This window comes from Lepus europaeus, chromosome 6 (genome assembly GCF_033115175.1).
Source record: "Lepus europaeus isolate LE1 chromosome 6, mLepTim1.pri, whole genome shotgun sequence".
NCBI classification, from domain to species: Eukaryota; Metazoa; Chordata; class Mammalia; order Lagomorpha; family Leporidae; genus Lepus; species Lepus europaeus.
In genome coordinates this window covers 72297389-72311177 of record NC_084832.1, presented here as the reverse complement: position 1 = coordinate 72311177, position 13789 = coordinate 72297389, and the positions used below count along the sequence as shown (strand labels likewise).

The window sequence follows — 13789 nt, the reverse complement described above, 5'->3', positions numbered from 1 at the left end:
GTGAAACAATGATTATCTATTCAATCAAAGTGCCAAAAAGCTTTAAAGACAAAATACAAAAAGTTACATAGTTGAAGAACAAAACCTTTAGATCTTATAAACAGATGACTTAGTTTTTTCTGAACAAAGATCTTAATAAAGACAACATGAAACACTAGAAATTATTCTGATAAAATACAACTTAAGCATAACGGTAAATAAAAGCCTTTCATTATTTCAAAATAAGGGAAGAGGCTAATATTACAAGAAAACCTTGTTGCTATAACAGAAAGCACCATATTCTAATTTTGCTTCTGTGTGCTTTTTTAACCTTCTTTTTCATTTACATTAAACAATGAGGATTTTATGATTTTTAATGTTTTGTTTTAATCTTTTCATAATCCTCTCAAAAGTAGACATTATGTACATAGATAATATTTTTCCTTGAAAACAGATTTTTTAAAACTTTTATTTAATAAACACAAATTTCAAAAGTACAACTTTTGGATTATAGCGGCTTTTTCCTCCCATAACCACCTTCCCACCCACAAACCATCCCATCTCCTGCTCCCTCTCCTATCCCGTTCTTCATTAAGATTCATTTTTAATTATCTTTATATACAGAAGATCAACTTAGTATATACTAAGTAAAGATTTCAATAGATTGCACCCACACAGACACACAAAGTATAATGTACTGTTTGAATGCTAGTTTTACCGTTAATTTACATAGTACAACACATTAAGGACAGAGATCCTACATGGGGAGTAAGTGCACAGTGACTCACATTGTTGATTTAACAATTGACACTCTTATTAATGGTGTCAGTAATCACCGGAGGCTCTTGTCATGAGTTGCCAAGGCTGTGGAAGCCTCTGGAGTTCACAAACTCTGACCTTATTTAGACAAGGTCATAGTCAAAGTGGAAGTTCTCTCCTCCCTTCAGAGAAAGGTACCTCCTTCTTTGATGGCCCGTTCTTTCCGCTGGGATCTCACTCACAGAGATCTTTGATTTAGGTCATTTTTTTTTTTGCCACAATGTCTTGGCTTTCCATGCCTTAGAAACTTTCATGGACTTTTGAGCCAGATCTGAATGCCTTAAGGGCTGATTCTGAGGCCAGAGTGCTGGAAAACAGATATTAATATCACAGAGTAAGAAATTCATGACAATGATGTACTGTGAGGAAAGACTATATTGTCATTTACATGATATGATCCTGTGAAGCAATATTTATAATTAAATACCAAATTTTATGACAGTTTTTAATTTTTATGTTAGCAGATAATAGCTTTCTCATAAATTGTATGTTTCACTGAGATGAAAACTGAAATAAAATTAAAATTAAAGTGCAGTTTTCTTTTTTCTTTTATTTTCTTTTTTGGTTATTAATATTTATTTGCCAAGTAATAAATGAGGAAATTTGTACTATTTTCTTAGGGAATTTAAATTGTATAAGGATGAAGATCATGTACTTTACACATTTTTTATTCTTCTTTGAATACAGTGTGGGGAACCTGTAAATTTCAACAGCAAAAATCTCCATCTTTTTCTTTGTAAAAAGTGATCGTTTTGGCTTAGAATAGTTTGTTGTTGTTTATTAGAGAAATTTGGCAATATTATTTGATAGTGTTTATCTGTGATTAAAATCTTTGGTCTCTTACAAGTTAAATGTTATATTGTTTGTTCTCTATTGGAAAATCGATGTCGTTGTTAAATATGTGTAATAGCAATATTTAATATTCTATTAAATTTCCTAAGAAAATAATTGCAAAAAATCTGTTATGGAGATTCACTTATTGAGAAATGTTTGTTTTTCTTCATTACCTTGAAGTCAAAATCATTGATAATTAATGTGTTTATGTACCCACACAGAAGTAATAAGTTGTTCACATTAATTGAAGTTTCTATTAGACATTTAACTTAATCACCAAGAACAGTATTTTTTGCGATTCTGAAGCCTCTAAATCACACAGAATCCTGTAAATCGAGGTAAAGGTCTCAAATTGAGAAGAAGTTATTCTTGGCCTTAATTAGATAATAGTGCATTAAAACCAATAGTATATCAAGCTTTGAAATCTAGAGTTTTCCTCAAGTAATTTCACTTTCATTTATTAATTTTCAGTGCATTATTCGTTCTTCAGAGCTCACCTTTAGAAACTGTTAACAATAATTATATCTCGATTTTCCTCTTCATAGAGATGATCCTACCATTATCACCACCATTACTTAATCAAGAGAATTAGTTTAGCTGGAAGAGTTTTAGGACATGATCCCAGAAATTAGAATGAATTTATGAAATAGTTCCAAAAAGGAAGCTCTTGTCATATTCACTATGTAAATCAGAGATTACTCAGTGTGATTATGAGTATTCCATGACCGCAGATAGCATTTTCTTGTTTGCTAGTTTTCTAATGCATACTTACTAGCAGTAAATACTGTCATTAAAACTGCTATTGTCAGTGTGTTTTTTTTTTTTAATTTTAAAGATTTATTTATTTGAAAGGCAGAGTTACAGAGAGAGGGAGAGACAGACAGAGAGGTCTTCCATCTGTGGTTCACTCCCGAGGTGGCCGCAATGGCTGGAGCTGCACCAATCCGAAGCCAGGAGCCAGGAGCTTCCTCCAGGTCTCCCACATGGGTGCAGGGGCCCAAGGACTTGGGCCATCTTCTACTGCTATCCCAGACTATAGCAAAAAGCTGGATTGGAAGTGGAGCAGCTGGGACTCGAACAGGCGCCCATGTGGTATGCTGGCACTTCAGGCCAGAGCGTTAGCCTGCTGTGCCACAGTGCCGGCCCCTAAAGTATGCTTTATGAAAAATGGCCTCAGGGCCACTGGAAAATTTGTTAGACATGCCAGTTCTTGCAGTATACTCTGAAAAAGAAACTAGGAGGAGGAGAGGTGGCCTCTAAGTGATTAAGGTCCATGTTAATGCTTAGGAAAAGTAGGTTCTTGCTTCAGGAATAAGAGTAGGGGAGAACTTTGAAACTCTTATCCTCAGCAAGTCTGTCAAACTCCACCCAAACCATTTTTTATTTCCTTAAAGTTGTTCTTCCATAATATTTTCTAAGTATTCTGGAAGGGACTAAGCCCAAGTTTCCTTTATGTTTTCTCCTTTCTCTGAAGCTGTTGACTCAGAAAAGAGGAGGTGAAGTTAGATGGAAGGGTTAATGGTTTGACTTTGAGTGTTCAAAATTCGAAACTTATTATGTCCAAGTTAGGAAGGAAAGGATCCTATATTATTCCCTAATTCCTATTTAGTCACTTAAAATAATAAAGATCTCAGAGCTTAGTTTTAAATATTAGTAATATATTGCAGATTATTATATGATTTGTTGCCTTTTTTCAAGTATCTGTTTTGCTGCATATATAACAAAAATACTACCTAGGCATTGTAATAAAACTTTGGTTAGTTAGAGGTATTGTTTAATTATTTATTGTATGTGCCTTCTGTGTAGAAGAATGTGTGCTTATCTAACATATTCTATTTATTTGTTTTTAATGTATCAGAGTCATATTTTGTAAGAATAAATATCAGTATGTTTAATTCAGAGTAACAGTTATAAAAACTACCAATATTGACCTCTGACTATTTACCAGGTACTTTTCTATTCACTGTTATGGAACTTAGCATATTTATTCCTCACTGTGTAGGCACTATAATCATCTTCATGTGGAAGACACAGAAAGCCCAAAGTCATCTTCAGGATTTAGTTCTGATAGAGTTAGGACTCCAATCCAAGCGCCTGCTACACCCAACAAAAGATGGATCTGTTACCAAATCGTTTATTTGCCTGAGCAGAAATGGTTTCTTCACTCATTTTTTTTCTTTTACATAAACTGCTAAACAAATTTTCAAAAATGTCAAACATTGGTTAGTTATATAAGGTTATTACCTTAAAATTCGGTGATAAGCAATATAAGCAATATAAATAATGATGTGGGGAATAATAATGGAAGTAAATGGGCTTATGAGGTGGAAACTATGACTTTGGCAAAGCAGTTAAACTGTATTACACTGAATTCCAGTTATTCCTTTATTTCTCCAGCTTTTCTGAGATTACTCTTTGATGGCAAGAGTTAAGTTTGTATCAGGCACTGTAGGTGGTCAAGACCATTTTCTTTTATGAATGGATGGATAGAATGAGAAGGCATTCAGTAATTTTCCTTTTCCTAAACCTGTGAAAGAATCTGTGTCCCTCTAGGGTGGTAGACACCCATTTCCTTTCTACAGTATAGTCATTCTAATTTAGCTAATGTCTTAAATAGCTGTTTGACTGTTATGTGAAACTGTATAGGATGTCCCTTCTACATGAAGCTCCTAACTATTCCATTGGCTAGAAATGGGCTTTTATGGTTTTTAAAGATTTTACTTTTAAATAAAATTTATTTGGCATTTTATATTGAATTATATTTATTAGTCTTTATGTCTTAATTTCAACAGCATCACTGCAAAACTTGAAAGAGCTTTAGAAAAAGTTGCTCCTCTTCTTCGTGAAATTTTTGTAGACTTTGCCCCATTCCTATCTCGTACACTTCTTGGCAGTCATGGACAAGAGCTATTGATAGAAGGTATGATTTCTCTCTATATTCTCATCATTTTAGTTTCCTATAATGTATCTACTAACCATGGCATAATTTGTGCTTCTGGAGGAATATATATTGCCGAAAGAGTATAAAGACATTGCTTCTACAAATTCCAGTAAGATATTTGATATATGATTTTTCCTTAATCATCTTTTTAAAAAATAACATGTTCCCAGTCAATGCCATTAAATGAACTTTGAAAATGAAAAACTTTGAGAAGATATTGGAATGTGTTGGCTGTTCCAACCCCAGCCTATAAGGGCTGATGTATGAATGTCATACATCATATATTCTCAGTAGGTAGTGTTTACAGTGATCTCTAAGATTTTCTTCTGACTCTGAGAACCATGCTTCTGTAAGTGACTTTTCTTATTGTGTTACACTTGTAATGTGAGAATACTTAATTGAGAAAACGTAAAAGTGTTGAAGAATACTTAACTGGGAATTGATAAAGATGTTGTCTACCACTCAATAACAGCTTAAATAGAGTGAAGTGGAAAAAATAAAAATAAATTCACTGTGGCAAGGATTTAATTTATACACTTGATTTGGGGAATGTCTTTGAAAAATATGATTACCTGAAGTCTTTCCTGCTGAAACAAAAAGTTTTGTTACATGACTATTTCTAAGCTTGAGAAAGGAGGAAGTATATGAAGATGATCCTTTAATGGCTTTAGGTGCCCTTTCAGGTAGTCCTCAAATTCAGGCACCTTATATACATATTTTGCTTTTTACTTCTTTTTAGCTGAAGAAACAAAGTTTTCCTGTGCCTGTTCTGTCATTGTCTCAATTGTTTCTACACGATATTTTAACTCAGACTCTGAGAATAGAATTTATCCAAGTTTCTGAGCTCTGTAGCCTTTGTTGTATCTTGGTTTCCTTTCTATAAAATGAAATCAGTGACGGCACTCCAGTATCCTTGTGAGAATTCAGTTATATAAAGCTCTTAGAAAAGTGGTATGTAGTGGGCTATTCATTTTTCAAGAGAATTCCTTCTTTGGGTCAAATGCTATATTAGGTACCTGATATATTAGAAAATACCAAAGAACTCTACCTTTATGATAGAGTAAATAATAGTAATATAAATATAATAGTAAATAATCACTAAACAATGCAAACATCAATGTGGCAGGTTAGAAGGTAGCAAATCCCAAGTAAAAGGGTAAATACCATACAGGGGATTGGGATTACAGAATGGGAAGCATTCAACTACAGTTTTAAAGTGGTGGTCAGTTTTCAATAGGCTTCATGGTGTAAGTTAAATTTGATCAAAGACTTAAAGGAGATGAACTATACAGATGTCTGTGTTCTAGGCAGAATATTCTACATAGAATGATCAGTATATGGGCCCTAAACTGGGAGTATAAGAGCATACCTGGCATGTTCAAAGAACAGGGAAGATACTGATGCATGTGGCTGTAGCAGAGTGAACCAGAAAGAAAGTGGATGAATATTAGGCCAAGAATATAAAGAGGTATTTATTTGGCTTTAACTTGAATGGTAGAGGGGGCAGTTGTACTTCTGAGAAAAGTGAAGATACCACCCTAGATAGTACTGCTATCTCTATCATTATTACTTCCACCTAGAAAAGGAAGTAGAAAATGTTACAGAGTACAGGACTCTGAGAAGTATCATACTAATTTACAGCAGCTCAGAAATGAACTTAATAAGTTAAGGTAAACTTAACAGCTATTCCTAGGGCACAGTCTGTGCCTGTGATTTAAATAGCTTTGTTCTGTATGTTTATCTTTGATGTAGAAAATTGTATATTCATTGATTCATTTTTGAAAAGGAAATAGTTACATTCATAGTGCTAGGTTTAAAGACATGATCATCACCTTCAAGGAGCTTACAGTATAATGGGCAAGCAAACATAGGAACCAATAATTAAAATTCAATATGTTACATGCTTTAATAAAAGTATAAATGGTGTACAGGGGGAAGTGAGGCTAAGTGGCTTACCATTCACCTTTCGGGACATATAGCCTTCTAAATGGATGGGTAATGTTGTGTATACTTGGTCTTACTCCTGCCTGCTCCTAAACCTGCTCCTTCATCTCTACAAGGACGCACAGTTTTGAAAGGGAAGTTTGTTCCTTGCATCTGTTTAATTAAAACAGCAGTTCAACTCAGTCTTCTGAATTGCAGATGCTTTCTGAGATAACTAGTATGAACATCTCTATCCAGATATTCCTTTGATACCTCAAATTCTGTTTATACACAGTTTGCTCATTTTTCCATCAAATTATTTTATCTCCTAAATTGATTTATTTTGTTACTAAATTGCTATTAATACAAACACCTGAGGTAAAAAATCTTACTCTAGTCTTTCTGACTCAAGTTCAATGTTTATAATGACTAGGTGAGAATAATTTCAGAAACTATTAATTTCTGGATCCTAGTTCTCCAAATACTATTAATATTACAAATATTATATCAGGGCCGGCTCCGTGACTCACTTGGTTTGGCTCTGTGGCTCACTTGGCTAATCCTCTGCCTGTGGCGCCAGCATCCTATGTGGACGCCGGGTTCTAGTCCTGGTTGCTCCTCTTCCAGTCCAGCTCTCTGCTGTGGTCCGGGAGGGCAGCGGAGGATGGCCCAAGTGTTTGGGCCCTGCACCCGCATGAGAGACCAGGAGGAAGCACCTGGCTCCTGGCTTCAAATTGGCGTAGCTCCGGCCATTTGGGGGTGAACCAACGGAAGGAAGACCTTGCTCTCTTTCTCTCTCACTGTCTAACTCTATCTGTCAAATAAATTTTAAAAAAAAGTATTATATCAAGCCAGGTTTTTGTTAAATATTATTTATCTGAGAAGAGGAGAGAAAAAAAAAAAGGGAGAGTTCTTTTTTTTTTTATGATGGGGTTATTTCTTTTTTTTTTTTTTTGAAGTTGACTTTTCTTTTATTTAATGAATATAAATTTCCAAAGTATAGCTTATGGGTTACAATGGCTTCCCCCCTCCCATAACTTCCCTCCCGCCCGCAACCCTCCCCTTTCCCGCTCCCTTTCCCCTTCCATTCATGTAAAGATTCATTTTCAATTCTCTTTGTATACAGAAGATCAGTTTAGTATATATTAGGTAAAGATTTCAACATTTTGCCCATATAGCAACATCAAGTGAAAAAACTACCATTGGATTACTAATTATAGCATTAAATAGCAATGTACAGCACATTAAAGACAGAGATCCTACATAATTTTTTTTCAAATTAATTAATTTTCTATGCCATTTCTATTTTAACACCAGGTTGTTTTTTTTTTTTTTTCATTTCCAATTCTCTTTATATACAGAAGATCACTTCAGTATATAATTAGTAAAGACCTCATCAGTTTGTGCCCACACAGAAACGCAAAGTATAAAAATACTGTTTCAGTACTAGTTATAGTATCACTTCACTTTAGACGACACATAAGGGACAGATCCCACATGGGGTGTAAGTACACAGTGACTCCTGTTGCTGATTTAACAATTTGACACTCCTGTTCATGGCGTCAGTAATCTCCCTAGGCTCTAGTCATGAGTTGCCAAGGCTATGGAAGCCTTTAGAGTTCGCTGACTTTGATCTTATTCCGATAGGGTCATAGTCAAAGTGGAGGTTCTCTCCTCCCTTCGGAGAAGGGTACCTCCTTCTTTGATGGCCCTGTTCTTTCCACTGGGATCTCACTCACAGAGATCTTTCATTTAGGTCTTTTTTTTTTTCCATGATATCTTGGCTTTCCATGCCTGCTATACTCTCATGGGCTCTTCAGCCAGATCTGAATGCCTTGAGGGCTGATTCTGAGGCCAGAGTGTTGTTTAGGACATCTGCCATCCTATGAGTCTGCTGTGTATCCCACTTCCCATGTTGGATCTTTCTCTCCCTTTTTGATTCTATCAGTTAGTATTAGCAGATACTTGTCTTGTTTGTGTGATCTCTTTGACTCTTAGACCTATCAGAGCTATCAATTGTGAGCTGAAATTGATCACTTGGACTAGTGCGATGGCATTGGTACATGCCATCTTGATGGGATTGTGTTGGAATCCCCTGGCACATTTCTAACTCCACCATTTGCGGTTCCTAAATGACAGTTTATGATTACCTTAGATTATAAGGAATTGCTTTCAGATAACTTTTAAACTGCTCTAAGTTGCACAATCAGGATCCCTTTGCGTAGCATGACTTCCAGAATTTCCCAAGGCCAAATATCTAGACTATTTCTTACTTATTTCTTATCATCAGCAGAAAGAGAAGGTAGGAGAAATGGCTGAGTAATTAAGAACTGTTTTTACTAGGCTTCAGTAAGCAAGTTTACATTGAATATTCTGAATTAAGTTGAAAGAGTAGTAAGTATATGACTCCACTGATATTAATCCATAAAGATAAACTGGATTTTCTTGAAAAATGACTGTTGTAGGCGTAAATATTGAAATGTGTTAGCTATTGTTTATTTATGCTTTCCTCCCTTCCAAGAATACAATTTTATCTTGTGTATTCTACATTCAAAGACTTTTAACATGTGCTGTTTAAAACTATGTGCATGTCATAGTCATGCCTCCTTTTTAATTTTTAAATTTTGTGTTTAAATACCATTCATTAGCAGAATATAAACCTGGCAATCTTGAGATTTGGTATTCCAAATTTTTACTAGTTTCTAAAATCCTAAAATCTAGAAACTATTAGCTTAAAAAAGAATAATTTTCAATAGTTTTCAGAATTTTGTCATAACCTTCCTTTCCAAAATCAACTGGTTTTCATTGTCTTACATAAACATGTAAACAAGTTATATACTTTCACCTTTTGTTGTTTTTGTACAATTCTTCCTTCTGCATTGAATCTTTTCCTTTTTTCAATCCCTACTTAAACTTTTCAACTTTACTTTGAGGTTTTTAAGCCAGATCAATGCTTTCTTCTTTTTGATTCTGTGGCATTATGTTTATAAAATATCAATATAATCATTTCTCACTTATTATAAATAGGAAATACCTTATTGTTTATGTTGCTATCGCCTAGCTTACATTCTGGGTTATAATAAAATTCAGTATTTCCTCTTTTGCTTGAGTAGAACATTACTGTTATCATTGGTAATTTTCATTGGAGGTAAAGTTCAAAACCAAGGAAACGAGGTTTTGCATTCTGTGGTGAGAATTCCCATCACTAATCAGTAATCTACATCCTGAGTTTCCCCATCCAGCCTGCAGACATGCACATCCTTTCAAGTTCTCATTCTTGAGCATGTACTCTTACCTATTCTTTCTTTTTCATTCTCTTTCACTATATTTCTCACTATTTTATTTATTTTTTATTTAAATAAAAAGAATAAATATCATGTGTTCCCATCTTTTAAAATTATTCCTTATTAGTAGATATTTTCTAGGTGGCTATTGGTATATATTTCTCCTGAGAATAATTAAGGATTTTTTAAAACAGTGATTATTTATGGAATTGTTTTCAACTTTCTGTAAGAAAACTCCAGTTTTTCGACTTATGTAATTAACAAATAAAAAGTACTTAAGGTTAAGTATGAATGCATTTACAAATCCTGCATGCTAAAGTAACCAAAACACCTGAGCCCCAGAATTGATAGCTTATTTGGCCTATCATGTCAGAGAAGAATACTCTGCACAGAATCACTGGGGCTTCTCTGCAACATGCAGTTGAGATGCATTTTAGAGTTTAGTTTTAAGGAAGTAGGTTTAGTGTGGATTGGGTGTTAAGTAGAAGGAAATGAATTAGATCTTAATCATTTCTATTCTGGAGGTCTAAGGACTGCCACGCCTAGAGTTATCATTAGTAATAGAGAGGCACTAATTACCCAAATTCAACATGAAAGAGAATTTTAAACGTGTGCATGTGTAAGTTTGCAGAGTGTCTTTTTAATGTTTTCTTCCATCATGGTACAGAGTAGCTCTGAAAAACCTCTGTATTTTCTGTGAGCATTATTTATGTTCACTTGGTTCACAAAGTTATGTTCAATTGTTCACAAAAATATTTAAGGTAACATAATTATTGAAGAGAATATAGCAGAAGTCTCCTATGTGTCCAAGGTCAGGAAATGAAATAAAGTCAGGCTGCCTAGAAATAGGAGTCAAGAGTTAGTAACCCAGGCTACTTCCTTTGACTGTCAAGGCAAATTCATAGCCTCCTATCTTTGTTTCTCTCTGTACCTATTCAGTGCTTTCACTTCGCTTCTCCCCTAGGATAGCTTCACTTGCTTTACTCAATAGAGCATGGCTCATCCTAGCATCCCATCCCTGAACCTAAATGCTGCTTTAACATAAAGATTTTTCAACATTTGACTCTAGTTACAGCCTATTAAAAGAGTACCTGAATGGCTCATTCAAGGGTATGATTTTGTTACTCATGGTTTAGGTAATTACCTGTTACAAATAGCTAATCTATGTTGGAAGAGTGTTGGTGAGGTTGGATACAATACATGGGGTTGCCCCTTTTAAGAGATAGATAGATTGATTGATTGATTTTAGAAAGAGTACAGAAAATTTTACTACAATGTCTATTTTACTTTCAATAGCATTAGTAAATATTGTATGAAAATCTCTCTCTTTCTCTCTCTCTCTGCCTCTCTCTCTCTCTCTCTCTGCCTCTGCCGCTCTGCCTTTCAAATAAATAAATACATCTTTAAAAAAAGACAAAAAAAAACCCTTTCCAATAACTACATTAAAAATAGTGAAGCTAAACAGGTAATAATACATCAATTTATAATAAATATATTCAAAACACTAATTCAATCTTGCATAACTAGTACAGAAATCATTAATGAGATATTTTATATTTTTTGTGTTAAGATTCCAGATCTGATCTGTATTTTACATTTATGGCAATGTCAATTTAGACTGTTTACATTTCAGATGCTCAAGTGGTACAAGTGCTTAAGGGTTACCATAGTGGACACGTGGCTATAGATCAGTGCTTCTCAAACTTCAGTGCACAGAGTCATAATACAGAGTGTTAAATGGAGATATCTTGGCTTCACTCTACAAGGTTGTGGATAAGTTCTGCGAGTTTGCATTTCCTCAAAGCTCCCAGGTAATGCTGGTGCTTTCAGTCCACAGACCACACTCTGGATAGCATTGCATAACACATCACACTCATTGTCCAGTGAATTGTGGCAATTATGATGATAAAAAAAATAGTTTTAGTATTTTATCTTTAAAAACTCTTTGTGTTATCTCCCAGAAAAAGCCAAAGGAAAACTAAAATAAGGCATCACTGCACATCTGAAATAAAAAATAATGATACCAAAGGCTGGTGAAGTTGTAGAGAAATTGGATCATTCATACATTCCTGGTGGCAATGGAAAATGGTTTGGCAGTTTCTTGTAAAAATAAAATGGCAGGGGGTTGAAGTTGTCATTTGTGACACTAACATGTATAACAGAGAGCTGAATCAAGTCCCAGCCTCTCTGCTTCTGATCCAGTTTCTTTCTAATGTGTCTGGGAAAGTAGTGGATGATGGCCCAAAATACCTGGGCTCCGGCCACCCACGTGAGAGACCAGAATGGAATTCTTGGCTTCTGGCCTTGGCACAGCCCAACCCTGGCTGTTGCAACCATTTGGGGAGTGAACCATCAAATGGAAGATCAAACTCTCTCTGTCTTTAAACTAAAATAAATAAATAAATCTTTAAAGAAAAAAATTATATAATACTCAAGACTATTTATAGTTCCCAAGACTAGCATGTATTATAATTGTCAAAATATAGTGTAAATTTTCTACTTCAACCAAAAGAAGACATCACTGAAATATTATTATAAAAGAGATGAGCCTACCAAAAAAGCTCCATATCATCTAAGATCATTTATAGTAATAGTATGGCCACATAATTTAAAAAAGCTTGTATATGTATTTTTAATCCAAAAATTTTATATTGAAACATACTAATTAAAACAGCATGATACCAGCATAAAAACTGACACATAGATCTTTGAAACAGAGTACAGAATCCAGAAATTAAATCATATACATATAACCAACTGAATTTTGACAAAGGTGCCAAGCAAATTCATTGGAAAAAGCATACTCTTTTCAATAATTAGTGCTGGCAGCACTGACATACATATATACATATAAATGGATAAATGAAGATGGATCCCTACCTCTCACTATAAAAATTCAAGATGGATCAATGACATAATGTAACACCTGAAACCCTGAAATTGGTAGAATACAGAGGGAATACTTTAAGACATTGATATAGGGAATTACCTTTTTAGATAGTACCCCAGAAGTTCAAGCAACAAAAGCAAAGCTAGACAAATAGAATATATCATACTAATAACTAATATGCACAGCAAAGGAAACAATCAAGAGTAAAGAGACAAAACATGCAGTGGGATAAAATATTTGCAAGTTACTTATCTGACAAGGGATTAATCACCAGGATATATAAGGAACACCAAAAGCTCAACAGTTTAAAAAAATCCAGCTATGAAATTTGCAAAGGACCTGAACAGGCATTCTTGGTCAACAACTATTTATATACAAGTGCAGTATCCCTAACTATTAGGGAAATGCATATAAAGACTGCAATGAGATACTACTTTACCCTATTTAGAATAGCTGTCATCAAAACAACAGTGTAACAGATGCTGGTGAGGATGTGTAGAAAGGAGAATTCTTATACATGATTGGTGGAGATGTATAATGATACAGTCAGCATGGGAAACAGTATGGAAATTTAATTAAAACTAGAAATAGAATTGTCATAACATCCAGCAATTCCCCTCCTGAATATATATGCAACAGACATGAAATCATTATATCAAAGAGATACCTGCACCATCTTGCTTATAACAATATAGTTCATAGTAACTAAGCTTTGGACTCAAGAAAAGTAATCTATCATCAAATTAATGGATATAGAAAATGGAATATTTAAACAATGGAAATAAGCAGACACAGATGAACTAGTTTTCCTGTCTTGTGTGTAAGCTAAAAAAAAAAAAAAAAAAAAAAAAAAAAAAAAAAAAAAACTCAATTTGAACAAAAGATCGTAATTGCTAGAGGCTACATGAGTAGGAGGAGAGAGGGAGGGTGGATAATACTCAGAGTTTGGTAGAGGGCATATATTCTTAGTGTTATATAACCTAGTAGGTGACTGTAGGCACAACAACCAATCATGGTTGTTATGAACAAATAGAAGATGAGAGATCTAAGGTTCAAATCATAAAGTAATGTCAAAGATGAGAAAACGTTAATTACTCTGATATGAGTAGTACATGTTAT

The 13789-nt window shown here is 34.3% G+C and overlaps 1 protein-coding gene across 5 annotated transcripts in view; it reads left to right on the top strand.

The window, feature by feature from the left end:
* The window catches only part of NBEA (neurobeachin), a 731002-nt gene that overhangs the window by 300093 nt on the left and 417120 nt on the right, over positions 1-13789 (top strand). For all 5 annotated transcript variants that reach the window (XM_062194378.1, XM_062194375.1, XM_062194377.1 and 2 more), the window contains exon 33: positions 4425-4552. In XM_062194378.1, the coding sequence (XP_062050362.1) occupies positions 4425-4552 (128 nt within the window). The remainder of the gene's footprint in view (positions 1-4424; positions 4553-13789) is intronic.